Genomic DNA, 24,760 nt, shown 5'->3' on the forward strand with positions numbered 1-24,760 from the left:
TTCTTTCTTTCTTTCTTTCTTTCTTTCTTTCTTCTTTCTTTCTTTCTTTTCTTTCTTTCTTTCTTTCTTTCTTTCTTTCTTTCTTTTTTTCCTTTCCTTCTTTCTTTCTTTTTTCTTCTTTCTTTCTTTCTTCTTTCTTTCTTTCTTTCTTCTTCTTTCTTTCTTTCTTTCTTTCTTTCTTTTTCTTTCTTTCTTTCTTCTTTCTTTCTTTCTTTCTTTCTTCTTTCTTTTCTTTCTTTCTTCTTTCTTTCTTTCTTTCTTTCTTTCTTTTTCTTTCTTTCTTTCTTTTCTTTCTCTTTTCTTTCTTCTTTCTTTCTTTCTTTCTTTCTTTCTTTCTTTCTTTCTTTCCTTTCTTTCTTTCTTCTTTTCTTCTTCTTCTTTCTTTTCTTTCTTTCTTTTCTTTCTTTTCTTTCTTTCTTTCTTTCTTTCTTTCTTTCTTTCTTTTTTCTTTCTTTTTTCTCTTTTCTTTCTTTCTCTCTTTCTTTCTTTCTTTCTTTCTTTCCTTCTTTCTTTCTTTCTTTTTCTTTCTTTCTTTCTTTCTTTTTCTCTTTTCTTTTTCTTTCTTTCTTTTTCTCTTTTCTTCTTTCTTTCTTTTCTTTCTTTCTTTCTTTCTTTTTTTCTTTCTTTCTTCTTTCTTCTTTCTTTCTTTCTTTCTTTCTTTCTCTTTCTTTCTTTCTTTCTTTCTTTCTTTCTTTCTTTCTTCTTTCTTTTTCTTTCTTTCTTCTTTCTTTTTTCTTTCTTTTTTCTTTTTTCTTTTTTTTCTCTTTCTTCCTTTCTTTGCATAGGCACAGCAAACGTTGGGAGAAATTAGAAAGGAAATTACATTGGCCTAAGAAATGCAGGGTATTTCATCCCATGAAGCATATACTGTCAAAAAAACTAACGACAAGCTCCTGACATGTTGATTGTCCAGCCCCATGGTCTCTACGGTCCCAGAAAAAGTTCTGCTCAGTCCCGGTTGTCAAAGTCAGACTTCTGTAGTTAGAAATCTTGATTTTTGCACAGGTCTGAGGATGAAGTCTAGGAAAGTTTTTCTTTGTGGTTCCAGGAAAAGTTCTGCTTAGTCAGGGTTGTTGTTGTCAGTCTTCTGTAATCAGAGATTTTGGTTCTTGTACAGAGCGTCTTCTGATTTCATTTCACTGTTGAATGGTAAGGTAGAGCAACCCGCTTTCTTAGATCAAGTTGTTACCATTTTCTCATCATCAGGGTGTCCTATGGACCTACACTGGAACAGGTTGTGTCCTGGCGGCATTCGGGTCTTCCCTAGGGGGAGTTTGATTCCTGGTTCTAGTGCCATAAACTGCCGGTACCAATGTTCGGGGTTGGACGGTTGATATCCAATCTATTGAGGCCTATATAAAGCCTCCATGACAAATGTTCAGGTGAAAGGCACCCCTGCACTATAAAATTTGTGAGTTCCTGTCCCTATTAGATAAGAAATTTTTTCTATATGTAAGATTTTTCCATTTTAGTGTGCCTAAGCAACACGAAACAATGCCACATTATACTCCTGGTGCATATGGGGGGTAAAAATAACAAACTAAAAAGTCTCTATAACCTGATCTTAACCTGAGCTCATAACCCAACAAAGACTTTTTCTACAAGAATTTCCTAATAAAGAGATCCACAGCAGGCTTGAAGGAAGCTATTTCTACATATGGAAATGGACACTAAGAATTATAACTATTAAGAAAATGAGTCGGGGCCGGGTGGTGGCGCTAAAGGTAAGGTGCGCCTGCCTTGCTTGCGCTAGCCTTGGACGGACTGCAGTTCAATCCCCCGGTGTCCCATATGGTCCCCCAAGCCAGGAGCAACTTCTGAGCGCATAGCCAGGAGTAACCCCTGAGCGTTACCGGGTGTGGCCCAAAAACCAAAAAAAAAAAAAAAAAAAAAAAAAAAAAAAGAAAATGAGTCTACAGAAAAGTACAAGAGAAATATAGATATCCCCTTTAAGTCTTTTGAGACAGTTGTGTGTGTGTGGGAGGGAGGGTAGAATCCAGAACATAGTTCAATCCCACTCTGTGCTCTTGTGAAGTCTGAATAATGGTTCACAGAAGTCGAGAATCAGGTAGTGTTCTCTAGCTAAGGGTTTCTGGGTGCCGAATCCCATAGCAAGCATCAGTCTACAGTGGCGGGAAGTGGGAGAAAAAGGGCCACATAGAATGGATCTACAGAAGCCGTGTCTGCAGCTTCTTCTAGGGGCGAGACATAATGGGCTGGGAGGGTATCCTTTCACTTTTAGAGTCAGCTGGCAGTACAGTATAATATTTTATCTAATAAACACTACTCTTGGTTTAGAGTAATTACTTTAATTGAGTAAAATACTCCCTGGAGATTTGTTATTGGGGGAGAAGGAGGAAAAAAATAGATCGTGCTTAAATATTATTTATGTACTTATTTGGTTAAGGAAAAATGTCTTGCATTTTGGAAAATATTATTTTATAAGTAGATAATTTCAGAGTTGCAATAAATGCAAATTAGAACTTCATTTTCTTTCTTTTTTTTTTCTCTCTCTCTAGATTCCTTGGTATTACTCAGTTTTCACCTACACATGCCAGAAAGGCATTTCCTTGTTTTGATGAACCCATCTACAAAGCGACTTTCAAAATCAGCATCAAGCATCAAGCAACCTATTTGTCTTTATCCAATATGCCAGTGGAAACTTCTGTGTTTGAGGAAGATGGATGGGTTACAGATCACTTTTCACAGACCCCTCTCATGTCTACGTATTATTTAGCCTGGGCAATTTGCAACTTCACCTTCAGAGAAACTATCACCAAGAGTGGGGTTATAGTAAGTATTTTTTTAAGTTTAATGATATATCTTGGAGAATGCCATAATCTGTAAAATAATTTTATTTCTAGATTAATAATAAATTATACATATTGTATTCACATTTTATATAGATAATTTTGATCTTAATCCATGGAGTGTAGGAAGCTATCTTTCTAGTTTCAGAGAATCAGAAAGAAGAGTTTTCTATACCCAGCCTTCTTATTCAGTGACATTCTCCCCTTCCCACAGTCTCTTCATAATCAAACCTCTTCATCTTCTGATTTCTCTAAAAGTAGTTGTTTATTTTGTTAAGTTATATTACTTATAAAACTGAGAAGCTTTTTATTGTGAATCATTTTAAATATACAATAAGTGTAGACATTAATAAAATAAATTACATGACATTATTCTGAATATCATCTAAATTTTTTATTCTATTTGCTTCAGCTTATTTAGGTTTTGAAAAAGCAAAACATATTGTTATAGTTGAAGCCCTATGTCTGATTAGATTGCCTTGTCTAGAAATCATTACAGTGTGAGTTTGGTGATATTTCATTTCCCTTCATATTATTATATAATTATTAAGAGTGCCTATATCTATCTTCAAATTTTCACATGACCAGTATATCTTCAAATGTTTCACATGAATAGTATAGATATCATTCTGAATTTTAGTATTTATTTTAATTTCTATTTAACATAATGCTTTTGTGGTTTATTGAATAGAATGGTTGAATTCATATTAGAATTTTGTGATCTTCTCTGGTGAAATTTTAATCTTTCCTTTTTGTAATTTTTTTTTATTTTTAATAATCTGGTGAACAATTCTGAACATAAGTTCTGCCAATGTGATAGGATTTATGTAATTATAAAACTCTTTTCAGTTCATAGTATCCAAGCATATAAAGATATATTCATAAGTAATAATGATATAAGAAATATTAAAGAACTCACTGTATTTTAAATTTATAAAATGAATTAATTGCCCTATTAATGATAGGTATTTTTTACTTTTATCAATGTACTCTAGGCACTTTTTGTATGCCATATAATTGTGGCTTCCTCTCACCATTTTAAATAATAAATTCCTCCTCATTTCAATGACATTCTCAATTAATATAAACTAAAACGTTCATGTCAGTCTTTAAAGTAAGGTTTTGTGAAATTCGACTTTTATAAACAAGCAAACAAAATTGAGAAACTTTTTGAGAGTCAAAAAAATTAGACTGGTGGTAGAATTGTAAATAAAATAAACTTGTTGGTCTGATCTAAATTTTGGACTTTTCCAAAGTGCTTCAACAGTTCTGGATTCACCAGTATACCTGTTCACCTGTGTGCCTTTAACAGCATACAGTTGTTAGGGTAATAGCTCAGTAAATTGTAATGCATATTTGCATGCAAGATCTCTGTGTTCAATCTTAGCACTGCATGAGTCACATAGAATTTTCAAGATGAATTCCCATGTACAATACTGGAAGTATCCCCCAAGTACTGCCAGGTGTGGTCCCAAACAAAACAAAACAAAGAAAAGAGGATGCTGTTCATTATTTTCTTCATCCAATGACTATTGTACTGTGTTGCTTCAACATAACAAATGAAGAGAATATAAATATATATTCTTGTTCTCTATGAATTTTACAACTTCTCAATAACCCAGTTTTGGACAAATAACTGTCTCTATAAATTTTGTTGCAGTTCTTTTCAGTTTAAAGCACCATACAACTTATCTAAAATTAAGTCTGCCTTTACACACAATGCCATTATTAAAGAAATGTGTACAGTGACTTCAACTACATAATTACATGTCTATATAGAATGAGAAGGTTTTGTAGTCTTAAAAATTAAACACATGTGTTTAATTCCTCTGATGTATGTTTTTGTGCTGCTTCCAATAGATATTTTAGAACTGTACACATTAAACTATGTAAGAAAACAAAACTTCTTATTCCCTTTTACATCTTCAAAAGTTGATGATTGATTTCCTAGGGGTCAGTCAGTGCATGAGATACACTAATACGTTTTTCCCTTAGTATGTTTTCTTTGAAGTATTTTAGCAATATCAGCTCTACACAATAATTCTTGTTGCTAAGTTACCTATGGTTAAAATAAAACACACTCTAATTATTTAGACGTGACACTTTATTAGCATCAAGACTTTAAGTAATTAGTAAACATTAAAAATCCCACTTAATGATTTTAATGCAAAAAAAGATAGAACATGCTAACAAAATATCTAAAGATCATCTGAAAATATTTTAGATGTATGCTCTAAAAACACTAAGACGAAAAATGAAAATAAATTTACCATTATCAGCCTTGGGATTATAACTGGACTATTGTTTTTCATGACTCCTTAAAAATCAAATATATTTTATTTTCTGTCTTTCAAGCTCTTACTTATTAGAAGCGCCTGAGAATGACATTTCTGAATCACTAACTGTTGGCAAGAATAAAAGTTTTGTTTATGGTATTGGGATTGGGTCAGTCGTATAAAGTCCAGGGACTCATTTTCTATCTGAATCTGAAGCAGTTTCTTTTGAATTTGAAATTGAGTACCTTGAGTCGTATTTTAATAATATTCAGGAAATAATAGAAAATAATAATAGAAATAATAAAAATAATAGAAGTCTTTTAAATGTGCCTATTGGAAATATTGTCATTATTTGCTTCTCACATTGCCAACACTTTGCAAGGTAACTAGAAAAATGCAGAAAGAAATGCCACTTTCAATAAATCTTAAATCTGCATATATATATTGTTTACCCATCCACAAAATGGCTAAGCATGTTCTAATTAGCTATCAACATTTAGAAATCAGAAAATTAAACTTCACATCATCTATTTTTAGTTTTAATTAAAGATGCTATGATACTGGGTCCAATTCCCACATTCATTATGTGTTGATTTATTTATTTATTTGACAACTAAGTTCCTTTTTAGGAAACTTAATTTATAGTTAAAGGTATAATAATAAGCAATGTGTTTAATATGTTGGGTTATCATATTATATTGACTGAAAATATGAGTGTGATGTAGCTGGATAGTGGTCACCTTGTTACACCACCATTTTTTCCAGTGTAACAATTCAGACCACCTTATTTATATATTTTTTAATTTAGGCATTTCACTTTTGATCTTATCTCTTTGAGTTCTATAGACATTTGGATTGTCAACTCTTAGTTGTCAACTCATTCATTACAACTAGGGACATAATGTAAGAGGGAATGTCACAGAATATGTGTTAGAAAAATAATGAATTAATTAAATGTGATTGAGAGAAACAATCATTCACTTATTTTCAAGTGAACAATGTTAAAAAGAACTTAAAGGCAGTTTATAAGAAAGAAAATTGCTAAGATTGCTAACAAATAGGGTCTAGGCATGTGCTTCATGGAAGGCCTCTCCATGAAAATGTCTTCTGTCATGTTGGTTTTGAGATTGGATGATATGGGAATATAACTTTGGTTGGGAAAATGTTTACTAAGAACAAAGAGGTAAGGAAATCTATGGGGTGTTATTTCAATATTAGAAATAGGGCTCATAAAATATATCTTTTTAAATTATTTATTTATTTAAGAAATATTTATGTAAGCACTGTGTTTACAAACATGTTTGTAGTTGACTTTCAGTTATAAAAAATGAACACCCCCTTCAACAGTGCAACCTTCTCAATATCTATTTTCGAAATTTGTTTTGTTTCTATTTGGTTTTGTTTAATTATTTAGTTTGTTTTGATCCTGGTTTTCATGCTTGAAAAAACATTATTAATAATAATGATATTATTTATTATATTTTGTGGTTCTTAGCATAGCATTACAATTTATCCTACTATCAAACTTAATTGCATAACTTATTACTTTCAATGTGATAAGGTAATTGTTATTTTCTTTCAATTAAAATTCTAGTGAGTTTAGGATGAATTTGGAAAGATATAGAACACATTATCTTTGATCAGTCATATCTGAATCTAAGTGGGGAAATTTGTGAGGTGACTTGAGGTCTGGGGACCAAAATACCTTGGACTACCTTCACTGTCTACCGATGGTTATTCCTTAGTATTCTGGGATGTCAACTGGGGATTCTAGTTACAGATCTAGAAGTAACCTTGGGGTTTTTTTGTGGTCTGAACTTTCTCAAAACCCAATGAGGTGAGGATGATTGATTTTCTTACAGGTTGAAGTAAGTCCAGTGAAAGAATGCCCCAAAAGAAAGATCTCATTGCTAACAATAGGTTTTTTTTTTCAAAAGACACACAGCATCAGGTAGAGAGATGAGATATTAGTACTTTGGTGATGATCTCGATGTGATAGCATAAATATGAAGAGATGTAAATTTGCACTTTTAAACCATATATTATAGAGCATTGTAAATTAAAGTTATAGTAAAAATGTCATAATTCATCACTTAAACTGCTTTGGGGTGTATATTAGTGAGTAGCTAAGGCTATTTTTAACAGAAAAGGACTCAAACCCTACTTCTTGATGTCAAAATAGGTTACATGCTTAAAATAATATTACTGTTTTGATTCTATTGTTTTCAGTGCAAAAAGGCATACTAATGTAAAATGTTGGCTTTCCATATTTTATTATATGCATCCAGTAAGCATAGATATATGTATATATCTCCTTAAGAGTATATGACTCTATATTAGTGTTTGTACTTAACATTCTTAGATGTTCTAATATTTAAGAACATAAATTTAGGAGATAAGCACTTAAAGTCATTAGAAAACTATGTAATTTGGGGAGCCGGAGTGGTGGCGCAGGGCATAAGATGTCTGCCTTGCATATGCCAGTCTAGGATGAACTGTGGTTTGATCCCCTGGTGTCCCATATCGTTCCTCAAAACAGGAGTGATTTCTGAGCGAATAGCCAGGAGTAACCCCTGAGCTTCACCTGGTATGGCCCCAAAAAAGGAAACTATGTAATTTTGGGGGGACAGAAGACGTTAGACTACACCAAATGGAACTAAAGCTCTGTGATTCCTGATTACTCTTTGCAATGTTTGTGGAACCATATGTAGTTCCGAGGCTAGAACTCGGTTCTACTACTATGCAAGTCAAGTTTCTTATTATTTACCCTTTAATATTTATCTAGCCATAAAATTCTGTCTTTTGTAAATGTCTATGGGACATTGACTTTGGAGTTTCTTAAATTTTTGGTCTTCTTTATTTTGTTTATTTTGGGTGATGATGGGAAGATTCCAGGTCGTGTGCACTGGGTCCGAGGGGCATTTCAAGCTAACCTCACCCAATTGTACTGATAGTATAAAGTTAGGACCTAAGGACGTGGTGATTCCTAGGCTCTGCAGTACCAGGGACAACAAGGGAACACTTTCATAGTCAGAAATGCTGGGATGGGGTGGGGAACACTCTCAGGCTATGCCTTGAGATGATTAGAAGCTATGGGGTCATACCAGCATAAACCCTAACTGATGTACCATATCTTTGGCCTTGGATTCATCTTCCAAACATGTTTTCCTGGTAGTTCCCTGGAAACAAGAGAAGAGGAGTGGAATAAATGATTCTTGTTGAAGAACAAAGGATTGTCTCTGTCATCTATCAGGAAAGTAAAATATTATTGATATTAGTGAAATTAGTATTAGTGGGTATTAGTGATATTAGTGGGTTTGAATTAGGGTAGTTGTCTATGTGGGTTTAGGTAATTTGAGTTCTATTTGTTTCAGGAGTCCACCAATATTGAGATTATGCCTAATTTGAGCTAGGCTAGACTGGGGTCTTTCAGTCACATTTTTACTCTTTATGTAGACTGGTCCAAAAGTTTGAAATAATAGTCCAGATAGATAACATAACAGAAAAGGTGTTTGCCTTGCACATGGATGCCCCAGGTTTGATACCCAGCAGCCCACATGTTCTCCTGAGCCTTCCAGGAGTAATTTTTGAGTAACTCAGGAGTAATCCCTTAAGGTTATCAGATATGACTCCCCTCAAAACAAAACAAAACAATAAAGGTTTGAAATTTAAAAGATGATAGATGAATCTCCAAAAGTCTTAACGGTATTGAAGAAGAAAAGAGTTGTTTGTCTATTTTTGTTTGTTTGTTTAATTGCTTTTGGACAACACCTGGCAATACCCTCAGGGTTACCCTTGGCTCTGCACTCAGACATCACTAATAGTGGTGCTTGGGGGAATCATCTGGAATCAAACCCAGGTTGATCACGTGCCCTAACTGCTGTACTATCACTCCAGCTTCTTTATTTGGTTCTATTAAGGAGTAATTCAGAATAAAGAAATGGTGTATTGTTGGCCTGGAGAAATGGTATAACAGGTGCATGTTGCCAACCTGGGTTCAATCCCTGATGTTCTACATGATCTCTCTAGTACTTCCAGGAATAATTCCTGAGTGCAGAGCTAGAAATAGCCCCTGAGCACTGCTGGGTGTGTTCCCAAGACAAAAATATAGACATAAAGAAACAAATACAGTAATTTTAGTTTATTTTGGGTAGGGCTTCCTACTGGTCCTCAGGTATTACTCCTTCTGTGCCCAGGGTTTTGCCTGGTGTTTCTAGGGGACCGTATTCAGTGCCAGAAATAGAACTGGAGTCAGACAGGTTTACTATTTCTGACCCTTAATCTATGTTTTTAAGAGTGTTGATTTAGGGAAGAAAAACTAAAGTGCATCTATTCAGAACCTATTGCAAGTGACTTCTCTATCACTGGAGTGCTGAATCTGTAAGAAGGATAAAAAGTTACCAGACAATAGCTAAGAGCTAGCTGATGTTTAATGGTTCATCTTTGTAGATAAAATATCCAACACTCTTTGGATCATTCTTCAAGTCTTAAGTAACTAAGGAATAATAAGAATAGAGAAATCAGATGTTGTGTTATTCAACCTCAGAGGCTGACAAGGTACTAATGGCCAGCAGCCAAGAATGTTAGTCATCCAAAGTGACAATAAAAGATTTTTGAAATCAGAGGCCATTGTTTCCAGCGAGGTAAAGAGACAAGAGAATCCATAATGGAAATTGTATTCTTGAACAATGAATTGGGGTGGTTGAAAAATAGATAAGATTGAAAAGAAGCAATGGCATAATGAAACAAATGGATGAAGTAGAAAGATGGCCTGGTGTTAGGGAGAAAGGTTTTAGATTACAGAGTATTTTTGGAGAACTTAAAAGATTTATTGCAAAGTTGAATGGGGGAAATTAGAAAAAGAATCATGGAGAATAGATAAGGTAGTTGTAAGACCAGTTTGGAACAAATGTCAAACACATTGAGAGAACATACTTGGAAACATGCTGGGACTAATGTGATTTGGCTTTAGACTCAAAATTGTAAGTATCAAATAGAGGACTAAAGGGAGACTGAAATAGGACTTGGGAAAGTCTTGAATCACCAAGAGGTGATTTTTTTTCAGGGAAGTAAATGAACAGCATTGTAAAAATAGTAATGAAAGAGTTGGTAAAAATCTTCCTATGTCTCCGACTTTCAGAGTGCATCAGAGTGAATCTAAATAAAGATGAGACTGTGGGCAGAATTAGAGTAATCCAGGGTTTCAAGGAAAATATGGGTTGATAAAAATAATTATTCATTTACACAGTGGGTGGAATTGTAGACGCATTAACTGAAGAGGTAGTGAACTGAGTGGGCACAATTTACTTAATCGAGAAGATTATAGATCTATCTAACCTCTCCAAGGTTTCCATTGAAATATTGGCATAATAGAGTATGCCTTAAGAGAATCTTTAACCCATAGTGGATGCCCTAGACTGACAGTGTATTTGGTGTTGAATGCTGACAGGTTCTGTGATATAGTCCACAACATATCACAAGAGCCTTTGGGTTTAAGAGTACATATTTGGAAGCTAATAGAAGCTAGTGAAAAAAACTTGAAGTTGGTGCAGCTGAACTTCGCCATGTGATGACAGAGAAGTTAACAGATGAGGAAGTTGATGAAATGATCAGGGAAGCAGATATTGACGGTGATGGTCAAGTAAACTCTGAAGAGTTTCTATAGATGATGACAGCAAAGTGAAGACATTGTGGAGAATGTGTTAAATTTCGTGTACAAAATGGTTTATTTGCCTTTTCTTTGTAACTTATCTGTAAAAGGTTATCCTCCACTGTCAAAAAAATATGCATGTATAGTAATTAGGACTTCATTCTTCCCTTCTCTCTTGTCATTGTCCTGAAACCATATTGTAGGAAATTGATCAAGTTAACATGTTGCATGTGGCTTTCTCTGGATATATCCAAGCCTTTCTGCACATCTACACTTAGACAAAGATGGTGAAATGAGGGCACATCTGGTCGGGCCTTTCTTAAAGTAGTTTTCTTTAGGAATTGTCAGCATGATGTTGTTCAAGTGTGGAATTTGAATTGCGTGACCTATGGACAGTCATACAATATGTTATTAAGAATTGCACTAGTGGGGCCGGGAAGGTGGCGCTAGAGTTAAAGTGTCTGCCTTGCAAGCGCTAGCGCAGGACGGACCGAGGTTCGATTCCCAGGTGTCCCATATGGTCCCCCCAAGCCAGGGGCGTTTTCTGAGTGCATAGCCAGGAGGAACCCCTGAGCGTCAAACGGATGTGGCCCCAAAACCAAAAGAACAAAAAAGAATTGCACTAGTGCAAAATGGATGTTTTATCCAGGTACTCTTATACTATTTTTTGGTACTGCTGGTCCTGCACCAGAAACATTTTCTTTTATTGTTCCTTGCTTTTTAAACCTTATTTAAAGTATTTTATTCAACATTAACCACTTAAAATCAGCATATGGCACAATTTGCCTAATCCTTTCCAAGTTGTATATTTGTTTTCCAATAAAATAAATCCTACAATTTACCCCCCCCCAAAAAAAAAACCCCAAAAAACAAAAAAACAATCTACACACCAGAACAGTGGAATCTGTAGAATACTCCTGGTTTCATGTTTATATTTGACAATGTGTGTGAGGAATTGCATGGTAAATAGTCAGCCAGTTACATTTCTCTCTGGGTAATTGGGGAGGTTGCTTTTGATGGTAATTCTTCATTCAATCTTCATGCGAGATCTTTTAACTGTTGCAATAGAGGCAACCTATGCAGTTACTCATTGATTATGGTGCATTTTATCTGATGTAAAATAATGGTGTAAAATCTTAGCTAAGAGTGTTTTTCATTTCTTTACTGTTTGTTATTCTTTTATCTTCAGATTTACTCTAGTATTTTCCCCACCTTTTTATTTTTATTTTATTTTTTTTGGGGGGGGGCACACCCAGTAATGTACAGGTTTTTGTACTCCTGGTTTTTGTACTCAGGAATTATTCATGGTAGTGCATGGGGGCCAATATGGAATGCCGAAGGTTTCCCTTTCAGCCAAATTCAAGGCTGAATTCAAACCCTGCCCTAAGTACTATAGCTTTGCCTCCCCCTTTTACTTTAGTTCTTTAAGAGTTTTATTCTATGGCCAATTTGTTAGAATCTAAGGGAGATGAGGTGATGTGTTTTGATTTAAAAGGAAAGTGGTGAGATATGAAGTTGGAGATTTATGCAGGAGTCAGATCATGAATAAATTTGTATGTAATGCTAAGGAGTTCGAATTTTATCCTATAAGTGGAAGGAACCATTCACGGTTTTGAGTATGGAGGGCTTCAGATGATGCAAGCAGTTTCCTGTAGAAGAAATGGAGGTAGTGAAAAAATAAATGTTTTTCCATTTTTGTTCAAAGTCTCATAGTTTCTTTTCTTTTTTTATTTACCTGTACAGTGTGCTTCTGTTTGATTAAGGCTACCATGCTGTTTTAGCTCAAGTTTCTGAATGATCAAGAAACAGCAGCAAGTGGAAATGTGGCAAATAGGTGGAGTTGCTTTCATCAGTAGCCAAATTTATATCTGGTCTCAGACACAATATGTTCTAGTTTCTTGAGAAAAAAAATTCTCTGGATAACAAAAATATAAACAATGATAAAATGTGTTCTAGTGTCTTGAGGAAAATCTCTGGGTAACAAAATATAAACAATGATAAAATAATGCTATGAATATTTATAATATCCAGATTCATATTATTCAACAGAATTTGATGTCAAATGTTGAAAAGACTAGGATATTTGGTAGAGATATATTCCTATGTCTGGAGATGGAAGATTTGGAAAAGGAAGAGAAACATTCTTAGCTAGAGAATAAAATATTATTTCTGGAAGTCCTTTTATTCAGTTGGATACATAAAGTTTAATATTCACAGTGGAAGAAAACATCAAAAGTACTAATAGTACTGTCTGTCCTCTGTTGCCACCTACAAATGTTTCTTGACTCTCTTTGCAGACCAGATGGCAGCAAGGAAGCTCTCTGGGTTCGTGAGTTGCTGCTGTTTTCTTTGTTTATTTTGGGGAGAAATTCCTGAAACCAGTCATGATCTTATATATTCCATTCACTAACACATTCACTATGTGTTAGATATTATTTATTACTATATAGCAAATATATAAATATATAATGCATATAATTATTATAATACATATGGCAAATAAATATATATTATATAAAATAATATTTATATATAGACACATAAATGTTATAAATATATATATTCCATTACTGAAAACCATTCTTCATCAATCTACAAATATATCTTGACAAATGTGTTCAATAATGCACTGATAGGGAGGAAAAAATTAAGCTTTTCATTAAATTAATTTTTAATAGAATTTTAATTGAATTACAGTAAGATTTTTGTTACAAAGATGTTCATTATTGACTTTCAGTCATGCTATGTACAAAACCCTTTAACAGTGCACATTTCCCACCACCAATGTCCACAGTTTCCTTTTTGCCTTATCCCCCACCCTCTCCCCTGCCTGCCTCAGGGGCAGACATTTTTCTTCTATTACCCCTCTTAATTTTTTCCTTTTAGACACTGTTTTGCAATATTTTTTAATGAAAGGGTATCATGCAAATCACTTCATCTCTTTTCAGCACCCTGTTCTTGTCTAGATTGATTATTTCCAACTATCGTTATCACACCAGTCATTTCTCTGCCCTAACTGCACTCCTCTGAAATTTGTGGCAAACTTCCTACCATGAACTGGTCCTCCTGGCCCTCAACTTTATTGCATCTGGGTATCATTTGGGGGGGCACACCTGGTGACACTCAGGGGTTCCTTCTGGCTATGTGCTTAGAAATCGCTCGTGACTTGGGGGACCATATGGGACTCTGGGGGATTGAACCGCAGTCCATCTTAGGCTAGCATGAGTAAGGTAAATGCCTTATCACTTATGCCACCACTCCAGGCCCCATTCTTTTATTTTTATATCTCACAAATGAGTGTGATCATTCTATGCCTCCTTCTCAACCTCTGATTCATTTCACTCAGTATAATACTCTCCATATTAATCCATGTATAAGTGTATTTCCTGATTTCATTTTTTATAACTGCTGTGTAGTATTCCATTGTATAGATATACCACAGTTTCTTTATCCACTCAGCTCTTCTTGGGCACTTGGATTTATTTCTAAATTCTAGCTATTGTGAATAGTGCTGTAGTGAACATAGGTATGCAGAAGGCATTTCTAAATCATGTTTTTGAGCTATTAGGTTATATTTCTAGTAGTGTTTTTACTAGTTCATATGGAAGCTCAATTTCTAAGTTTTTGAAGAATATAGATATTGTTTTTCAAAAAGGATTGACCAGTTTACATTCCCATTCGCAGTGAATGCGAGTCCCTTTCTCCCTGCACCTGCTCTGACACTAGTTATTCTTGTTCTTTGTGGTGTATGCCAGTCTCTGTGGTGTGAGATATTTCATTGTTGTTTTGCTTTACATTTCCCTCATGACTAAGGATGTGGAGCATTCTTTCATGTGCTTTTTGGCTATCTGGATTTTTTCTTGGAGGAAGTTTCTGTTTATCTCTTCTCATTTTTAGATGGAGATAGATTTTTTTTTCTTGTTAAGCTCTAACTTTATTATGAAAGCTAATGATGATCATTATTTTCTTTGGGCTTTTCAACCATCTTTGACTATGTGAAAGGTATCAAATTTGCTTTCAATGACAAAGTCAGTTGACTATGCAATATAAGCATGCTACCATAATATGTGTAGTATAAAGTACTATTTTAAAAAGGAAAGGCAGTTGGGTGTTACTTTAGATGTTGAAAGAAGAGGTGATCAATGAGAGAACAGATAACTTTGGAAACGTATTGAGTTTTTAGAGACGGGTGGATAATGGTAGATGAAAAACAAAGTCAGAGTTTTATTTGGGATTAAGACCTGTTTTTCTTTCTTTCTTTCTCTCTTTCTTTCTTTACTATTCCTCTCTCTCTCTCTTTTACTCTTTACTTTCTTTTAGCTGTTGCTATGACAAGGGATCAGTCATGCTGGGTTGTGGTAGGTTGGGGTTCCAAGATGTAAAATCAACAGATAAAATGGGTTTGATCAGAAATGGAAAGATTTTTTAGGGTTTGTGCCCAAGATTCAAGAGCTACTCACTGAGTGGGAGAAACTATTCACCCAATACCCATCAGATAAGGGGCTAATATTCAAAATATACAAGGCATTGACAGACTTTTACAAGAAAGAAACATCTAATCCCATCAAAAAATGGGGAGAAGAAATGAACAGACACTTTGTCAAAGAAGAAATACAAATGGCCAAAAGGCACATGAAAAAATTCTCCACATCACTAATCATGAGGGAGATGCAAATTAAAACAACTACCATCTCACGCCACAGAGATTGGCACACATCACAAAGAATGGCAATAAGCAGTGTTTGCGGGGATGTGGAGAGAAAGGAACTCTTTTTCACAGCTGGTGGGAATGCCGTCTAGTCCAACCTTTATGGAAAGCGATATGGAGATTCCTCCAAAAACTGGAAATTGAGCTCCCATATGATCCAGCTATACCACTCCTAGGGATATACCCTAGGAACATAAAAATATAATACAAAAATCCCTTCCTCACACCTATATTTGTTGCAGCACTATTTACAATAGCCAGATTCTGGAAACAACCAAGATGCCCTTAAAGAGATAAATGGCTAAAGAAACTGTGACACATATACACAATAGAATATTATGCAGCCATAAGGAGAGACAAAGTCATGAAATTTTCCTATACATGGATGTACATGGAATCTATTATGCTGAGTGAAATAAGTCAGAGGGAGAGAGAAAAATGTAGAATAGTCTCATTCATCTATGGTTTTTAAGAAAAATAAAAGACATTTTTGCAGTTATTCTCAGAGACAAAAGAGAAAAAGGTTGGAAGGTCCAGCTCACTACATGAAGCTCACCACAAAGAGTGATGAGTGTTGTTAGAGAAATAACTACATTGAGAACTATCATAACAATGTGAATGAATGATGGAAGTAGAAGCTTATGTACAGGCAGGGGTGGGGTGAGGAGGAGGAAGGTCTGAGACATTAGTGATGGGAATGTTGCACTGGTGAAGGGGGGTGTTCTTTCAATGACTGAAACCCAAATACAATCATATTTGTAGCCAAGCTGTTTAAATAAAGATATACAAATAAAAAAGAAATGAAAAGTACTGTAATACTTTACTTCCCTCATTCTTGAAGAAGTGTGCCAATTAAGTTAGAAAGTATCTGGAATTTTTCAAGCCTATAAGAGATCATGTTCAAGCATAGAATTTTAAACTATAAGATAAAAATTCATAACCTCACCTTATGTACTTTTCCCCAACATGACAATAAAACATTTAACATAGACACAGCTCTATGGAATACTGTGATTAAATTTCTGAATTAAGTGTTTATAGAATATTGGAATAATAAAAATTATCTTAACACTGGAACTTAACTGTTTTATAAAGTTTCAAATTTTACTTTCTTCAAGATACTTTGCTACAGTTAGATTCTTTCTCTTCTTTGGACTATAATATCCCTAAAATTGTGATTCACTTTGAGTCATAGCCCTTAATTTAAAGAATTTAAAAAGAGTAATTTGTTTTTTTGTTATTGTTGTTTTCTGCATGTTTTTTTCTCAAAGATATGTGATCTGGGACGTCTACAACTTTCCCCTTGAAATACCCTCATACTTTATACATCATGGATATCCATGTATTTATATAAAACATGTGTATATATAAATTAAAATATGTGTTTATATATATATATATATATATTCTGGACAGCTAACAGAATTGGTATGAATAACATTTTGTATACTCTATAGTACATAGAGTAATATGTTGCCCATCCTCACTCTAAATATCTAAGTGTGAATGATAAAAGACAGATTTGAAGAAAATATCAATAAATCTTGTTAAATGTGCTGATTTGGATGGCAAAGAGATAAAATTAAACTAAAGAAACCTTCCAAACTGTAGGTGGTTGAGAGGATGATGCCTTGGTCCTGCTATGTTCTGTTTATTCTTTGCTTTCTTTCCCTTACACAACCCTGTAACACCAGTGAAATTAAATGAAGAATTCAGGGCTCTTTTTCATAATATAGCAAATTTATTATATGTATCTCTCTGATGCAATGTAAATCTTTTAAATGGCAAGTGAGGCTGAGAGTTAGGTTCTCTCCACACATGCCTAGAATTAATGTGAAGTGTCTCTGGATTTTGGAGAGAAAAAAAACATATGAAACAGATCACTTTGTCTGAATGGAAGAAACTTTTTATTCTGTAATTTATTAGACAATGAGAAATTCCATCAGAAGGGCCTCTATAGAAATGTAAGAGATATTCATGGTGAAGAGATATTCAATGCTTTTCCCCTGGCTTCCCTAGGAATAAGTGGTGTATCAGCAACTAAGTGGAAAAGTTCTTTATAAAAAAAAAATCAACAGAAAATGAAGAGATTTTGTTGAATGATATTTCCCAGAGGCTACAAAAGATTCAAAAACTGACTGGAAAAATTGAGTACTGGAAAATAGCATTGGTTTTTGCAGATAGGGGTTGAAATTTGGATTCCAACATTTTGTTTTTTGTTTGTTTGTTTGTTTGTTTGTTTGTTTGTTTGATTTTTGGGTCACACCCGGCAGAGCTCAGGGATTACTCCTGGTTCTCTGCTCAGAAATCACTCCTGGCAGGCATGCGGGACCATATGGGATGCCAGGATTGAAACCTTTGTAGGTCGTGGGTCAGCTGCTTGCAAGGCAAACACCCTACTGCTGTGCTATCTCTATGGCCCCAGGATTCCAACATTTCTTAATGGCAAATTTTAATTTTTTAAACTGAAGCCACAGTCTGATAGGCAGGAGAACAACTATGCCTTTTAATCATCTTGATAAACTTGAAAAAAATAAAGGCAATTAGATGTTATTCAGAGTTCATCACTGGGGAGTGAGATATATAGACAACTATGTAGACATCTATACAGACAACTTTAAATTCAGGTACTGGTGAGCAGAATAGGTGGGATAGTGTGGAAACACATGGGTTTAATGAAGCCTTGGGGGAATCAATTTTTAGAATATTGTTTGTAAAGGCCACAGATAATTTTTTTGAGACAAAGAAAGAAGTTCTAACATCTTTTAGCTTGATACCCCAGAATATTTCCACCCATAAAAGTATTGAATACATACTTAGGATTTGTTTTTCTTCTGATTTCTAAAATTGTGCAAGTGGTATAACATAACTTCAATATCAGTAGAAGAGTCTAATTTGGATATTTCTTAGGATTTATGTGGGAAGATAAAGTCAGGTTTTTGGAAGAATTGTTCCCAGGAAGAAATCAGATATAGAACATTATTTTAATACATATGAAATAAACCAGTACACAATGGAGTCTATTACCTATATCCATGCATTTATACTTATAAGATATAAATAAAAACATACTTATTCAATGAAGACAGATTTTCTATATTGTGAAGGCATCAAAATAATTAATTATTTAAAAAATATCTTTAAATAGTATTATAACTGAGAATATGGATCAATGGCACAGTGAAAACATTGAAAGCTTGTCCTGGATTTGAGCCCAGGCAGTACAAACAAACAAACAAACAAGAAAATAGTATAAAAGCAGTGTATTTTTTAAATCTCTAATTATGTGTCATCGACATTCTTAGAATTCTACTAAGATTGTTTGCTTTATCGTTATATCAATTATATCAATTCTAGGGTCTATTATAATGTTTTCTGTTATTTCATAAAGCAATGGACTTAGAAAAAATGACTTGACTTAGATAACAAGTATAAAATGCTGGAGGTGGACTTAGCTTGAATGATCTGACGGCAGAGCCTGGGACCTTCACTGTTCCACTGTGCTATATCGTAGTTGTTAAGATTCAGTATGTGATAGATATGTACTGCAACAGGTATGGCTTTATTTTCACAGTGTGAGATGTGTTTTTAGAGTTTTTAGAGAAAGCATATTTTGGGAATTTTAGGAATGAACCTATTGAAGAATGAGTCCCTCCAATACCTGTTGGAAGCTTTCCACCCCAGAATTGACACTGTTGGTGTTGAACTCATAATCCTGGGTTGTGGTGATCTGTCCTATGAATTCTTGAATGATTATCAGGAAGCATTCTTGAACTCTGCCCACTAGAGGCCAGTAGCATCTTTGCTTCAGAAAACAAAAAATATCTCTAGACTTGGCAAAATATGCCTTGACAATATCACTCTTGACTGTACCTCTGTTCTAAAAAAAATGACTTGGTGGGCTGGTCAGAGTGTATGAAAGGCATAAATTTGATTTCATCTGAATGTAGACAGTCAATCTTGTGTGTTGTTACAGAAAGGGCAGGAGCCATAGTACAGCAGGCAGTATGATTGACTACCTGCTAGGTAGTATGTGGCTGACCCATGGTTTTAACCCTGGCACTGCTAATAGTCCCTCAAACCCACCAAGAATATTCCCTGAGTGCAGAGCCAGGAGTAAGCCCTGAGCAAATCTGGGAGTGTCCACAAAAAAAAAAAAAAAAAGCAAAGAAAAGAAAACCCAAAAAGAAACTCAACCCCCCAAACCACAAATAGTAACTGACAGTTTATTAGAACTCACTTCACTCACTGGTATCTGCTCACTTTTGCATTAATACAAATGCCATTGGAAGAACTCTAGAGTGCATCGCTAGAGGCTAATTTGTTCTAGATAGAAAATGTGTATCAGGGCCCGGAGAGATAGCACAGCAGCGTTTGCCTTGCATGCAGCCGATCTAGGACCAAAGATGGTTGGTTCGAATCCCGGTGTCCCATATGTCCCCCCTGCCTGCCAGAAGCTATTTCTGAGCAGACAGCCAGGAGTAACCCCTGAGCACCGCTGGGTGTGGCCCAAAAACCAAAACAAACAAACAAAAAAAAACAAAAAAAGAAAAAGAAAATGTGTATCATTTACAAATTTAAGAAAATAAAATATATTGAAAGAAATCATTACAAGGAATTGTTTATAATATGTTCTATGGTTGATCATTGTTTGGTTAGATTAGAGATAGTTTTATTTTAAATTTGCAGAATTTCCAAGAACTGGTGTATACTTATATTTCTTATATATATCTTTATTTAAGCACCATGATTACAAGCATGTTTGTAGTTGGGTTTCAGTCATAAACAGCATAACCCCCTTCACCAGTGCAACATTTCTAAAACTTATAAGTCTTGATAGAGATCTTTTGGTGTTTCATAATCCATATGTGCATATTTGAACAACGTGGAAGCTGGATCTATGATTCATATTTATGAACTCTTTCCTAGTCATTCTGAACCTAAGCCTTGATCCTGGGGCCCTACACTTTGAGAATGCTTTAAAATTTTCTGATATGCACTCCTGGATTTTATGGATAGCTAAAACATTTTTCTATGTTCTTCACTATCTTAGATGAGCCATTATGTATCACATGTATGCATACATAACATGTACAGAATTTAAGAATTCTTATTATTTATGTAGTATTATGTTGTATATATACATACCACATGTAAATATGTCTATATATACCACCATTGTTTACGCACACCATATTCTTCATGATCTTCTCATCATATTGGACATACAGGTTTGATTTCAAGGTCTTTGACACATTTTGAGTAGACTTTTGTATAATATATGAGATATGGATCCAGCTTTAATTCCTTATACATAGTTATCCAATTTTCCCACACACCATTTGTTGAGATGTCTTTGTTCCATTTTATGTTCTCTGTCCAAAATTAATTGATTATATGCTTGAGGGTTTGTCGTTGCATATTCTATTTTGACCCAATAGTCAGAGAGTCTGTGTTTATTACAGAACTATGCTGTTTTAATCACTGTGGCTTGTAGTACAGCTTAAAGTTAAGTAATGACATGGCTCCCACTTTTTTAATTTTTAGTCTGATTTTGGCTATTTGAGGTCTTTTTTTACAATTTCACATGAATTTTATAATTATTATAAATCTTCTGGGAATTTTCTCAAAATTTGAATAGGAATTAAATTGAATTGAATTTATATATTATATTTAGTAGCATGGTCATTTTGTAATATTGACTCTTCCAATCTATAAGCATGGAAAAACTTTTTTCCATTTTGTAAGTTCTTCAACCTAGTTGTCCAATGTGAGAACAGCAGATCATGAATATGTGCTGTGTATAGATAGTTACTGTATATTATGTATATATATTATATGACTATATTATTTTATAATATATACTATGCATTACATATAACTATATATAATATATAGTGGAATCCTATATAGTTATAAAGAATGATATTATCATGCAATTGACTGAAACATAGATGAAACTGGAAGCTATGTTGAAAAATGTAAGTGAGAGAAAAGATAAGTATAGAATATCACTTAGGTGATATTTGAATAAATGCATAAAATAATGCAGTAATTTAGTATTATTTATCTTTTGTTTTGGGGTCACACCTGGCTCAGGGATTACTCCTGGCTCTGTGCTCAGGAATTGGGAGCCACTCCTAGTCATCTTGGGGGTGCATGCAAGGCAAAAACCCTACCCACTATAATATTGTTACAACACCTCCTCCTCCAGTATGTTATTGGGAAATTGCCTAGACCACTCCTGGCCCTAGAGTATAGGGAGGAGAAAGAGAATTGAGTGGGGGAAGAGAGAGAGACCTGTGAAATAATGGGGGGAAGGCTCAAGGGATTCAGGTTGTGTTAAGGAAAGAAAGAACCAAATATTCAAACTATGGAGTCAACATACCAAAATCATGAGACCCAAACTTAACCTACCAAACTTAAAAATATTCCTGTTAATATCAGCCATCTAGGAGGAGAAGGAATGGGAAGAACTTTGGGAATATTGGTAGAGGGAGGTTGACACTGAAGGTGGGATTGTTGCTGAAACATTGTATGTCTAAAACTCAACTATAAATGACATTGTAAATCCCAGTACTTAAAAAAAATTCCTATTGACCGAAACATCACATCACATGCAAAGGATGTTACATCTTAATTGCAAAGGATATTAAGAAATGGAATATTTCTCAAAGGATGTTGAGAAATAGAGTATTTCTATAAGGCCATGTGTTGAACTAAAACTGAGAGAGTCTAAAATGAAAGAACAAGGCCTGGGCATTTGTTTACAGCAGTTCTAGTCACAGATTATTATCATTAAAGTTCAATAACAATATCAGATATTCATTGAACACTGTACACGTGCCAGGAGCTGTGAGAATAAGCCTATGGTATTGCTGTTATCATTATACTTATTTTATAGATGAGGAAATGGAAGCATGAGAGCTAACAACTTGATCATTTCATATACATCCAGGGTATTAGAGTGAAATAATGTACAAGTTTATTCTAGTTACATAAGCATCTACAATAAGACACTTCATACTACTTTAATTGTCACACTGATCGATAATAGGAAATGGTAATGGAGAGTATAATGTCAGTACTCCTTCAGTCTTCAGATTTATGAGAATTTTTTGACTGTGAGGGTGAGGTTAGGATGTATGCTTTGTATGTACTAGACCTGTGTTATACTATCTCACTGTTTGGTTCTCCAGACATTATTCATTGTAACTCTTGCTTACACTGAATACCACTGAATATAGGGCTAAAGGCCTGCTGCTGGGGGCACCAGGGGTATTTCTGGGACTACAGGCCTTTGCATTGAAATGCCAGTCTAGGTAAACAAAAAAGCTTGTGGGGTTCCTGGAGATATACTGAACTTCTCTTGTTAGATCTCAGCCCAGAAAAATAATAAATTAATTTTTTTTTTTTTTGGTTTTTGGATCACACTCGGCAGTGTTCAGGAGTTACTCCTGGCTCTGCTCTTAGAAATAGCCCCTGGCAGCACGGGGGACCATATGAAATGCTGGGATTTGAACCACTATCCTTCTGGATGTAAGGCACACACCCTACCTCCATGCTATCTCTCAGGCACTAATAAATTAAAATTTTAATATTATATATTTTAAATATAATATTTTCTTTTTTTTAGTTCTATACAGGGAAAAGAGAAATAACCAAAGTGTGGGGTAGACTCAGAAATCCTGACTTACAGTATATTTGGCCACTTTTTCAGCGTGTCCCCAAATTCCTGAAAGACATACATAATTATTAGAAAACTTTTAGATTATCAATGATTCTTCTAGTTTGATTCATAGAAAAACCTGGTTTGTATTTGTATAAATAGAAAGGCTTTTCTTTATGATAGCTAGTTCATGCACCAAGTAGAAAATTACCCAGTTAAACTATTTTATCATCTTAAAATGACACAAATTGAAGCACTGCAGAATCTGTCTTAGATATTTGCAAGAGCCATTTTACTAAGAGCGCTTCTTAAGCAAGACCCACCCCTGCGACAGTTATTATCCCCCATAGGCTTCCATTAGATGTTTTTGACTCTCAGTAGCACTGAGTTACATTTGGACATACAATCAAGAAAAGTTTTGAGCAAAGTGTTCATATAGGGAATACGTAATTTTTAATTCCACGACTATGTTTTTAAACTGTAAATAATTTGTGCACTTTCATCAGTTTAGAGAGGAATTTGTAGTGTAAAAAGTTGAGTGGGGTTGAAGAAATATGCCTTGGGTCAGGTACATAGCTTTGTGGAAAAGCACATTATCTTGCATGATAATGCAAGAAATTCATATTGAGTTTGATAATAAGTTTGATCCTTGATATCTGACAATAACAACAACAACAATGACAAAAACAACAGCAATAGCCCAAAGAATTATAACAGATGTATCTGTAATTCTTTCTTGTGAGTACATAAGTGTTCTGATGTTTATTTTCCAAAGAATATTCCACTCTCATCCCCCCACCCAAAGTAATAACGCAAAACAAAAATAAAACACCCAAATTCTAGGAGTTATTTCAGGAGGTATCACACTATCAAATGCTCTTTTTTAATATATTTTTATTCAGAAGTTTCCAGGCTCCAAGAATGACAGGAAAGCAAATTTGACATTTTTAAAAGGGGATTTGCAGCATGTTCATTATAAAATAATAAATGTTACTCCACAAATTAGGCTGATAGTTTTCAACCATTATCCTTTTGTATAAAAGAAAGGGATTATTAAATACTATGAAAAAGCTCCAGTTATTACAGACAATTACTGAGGAAGGTGTTGGAATATAATTGATACTCATTGTACAATTTTTGCAAATGAAATCATGGTATAAATTACCATTGATGACATGCCAAAAATTTAATCAACAAATGATGACTACAAATCCAGGAGAATTTGGGTCATGCAAGTTATACATCTCTTCACTAACAACAGTTCACTTGATTTTAGTAGGATGTTACTTAACTAGATGAAAAGTAGTTATATTAGGATATGTCTATAAGTAGAGAAGAATTTTACAAGTGTCCTTTGAGAAAGTCTAATGTATAAACTCAGACAGATTAAACAAAAGAACACCCAGAAATGAAAAATTTTATCGTTGAAACGTCAATATCGGTGCTAATAAGAAGGTACAAGCAATACTAGCCAGAGTCATTTTCTCTAGCTTCACTGACTCTACCTACAACTCCTTTCTTTTCCTCAAATATGGCTTTACTTATTTTATTTTATTTTATGTTTTGGGCTTATACTCACCTGTGCCCTGAATTTTCTCTTGGTTCTGTGTTCAGGGATCACACCTGGAAGCTCCAAATCCATGTGGA

At 34.4% G+C, this 24,760-nt stretch overlaps 1 protein-coding gene across 1 annotated transcript in view; it reads left to right on the plus strand.

Moving 5' to 3' along the window:
• Positions 1-24,760, plus strand: part of TRHDE (thyrotropin releasing hormone degrading enzyme) — a 429,201-nt gene that overhangs the window by 14,129 nt on the left and 390,312 nt on the right. The window contains exon 2 of the mRNA XM_049783963.1: positions 2,520-2,793. Within this exon, the coding sequence (XP_049639920.1) occupies positions 2,520-2,793 (274 nt within the window). The remainder of the gene's footprint in view (positions 1-2,519; positions 2,794-24,760) is intronic.

This window comes from Suncus etruscus, chromosome 11 (assembly GCF_024139225.1).
Source record: "Suncus etruscus isolate mSunEtr1 chromosome 11, mSunEtr1.pri.cur, whole genome shotgun sequence".
In the NCBI taxonomy this organism is placed as follows: domain Eukaryota; kingdom Metazoa; phylum Chordata; class Mammalia; order Eulipotyphla; family Soricidae; genus Suncus; species Suncus etruscus.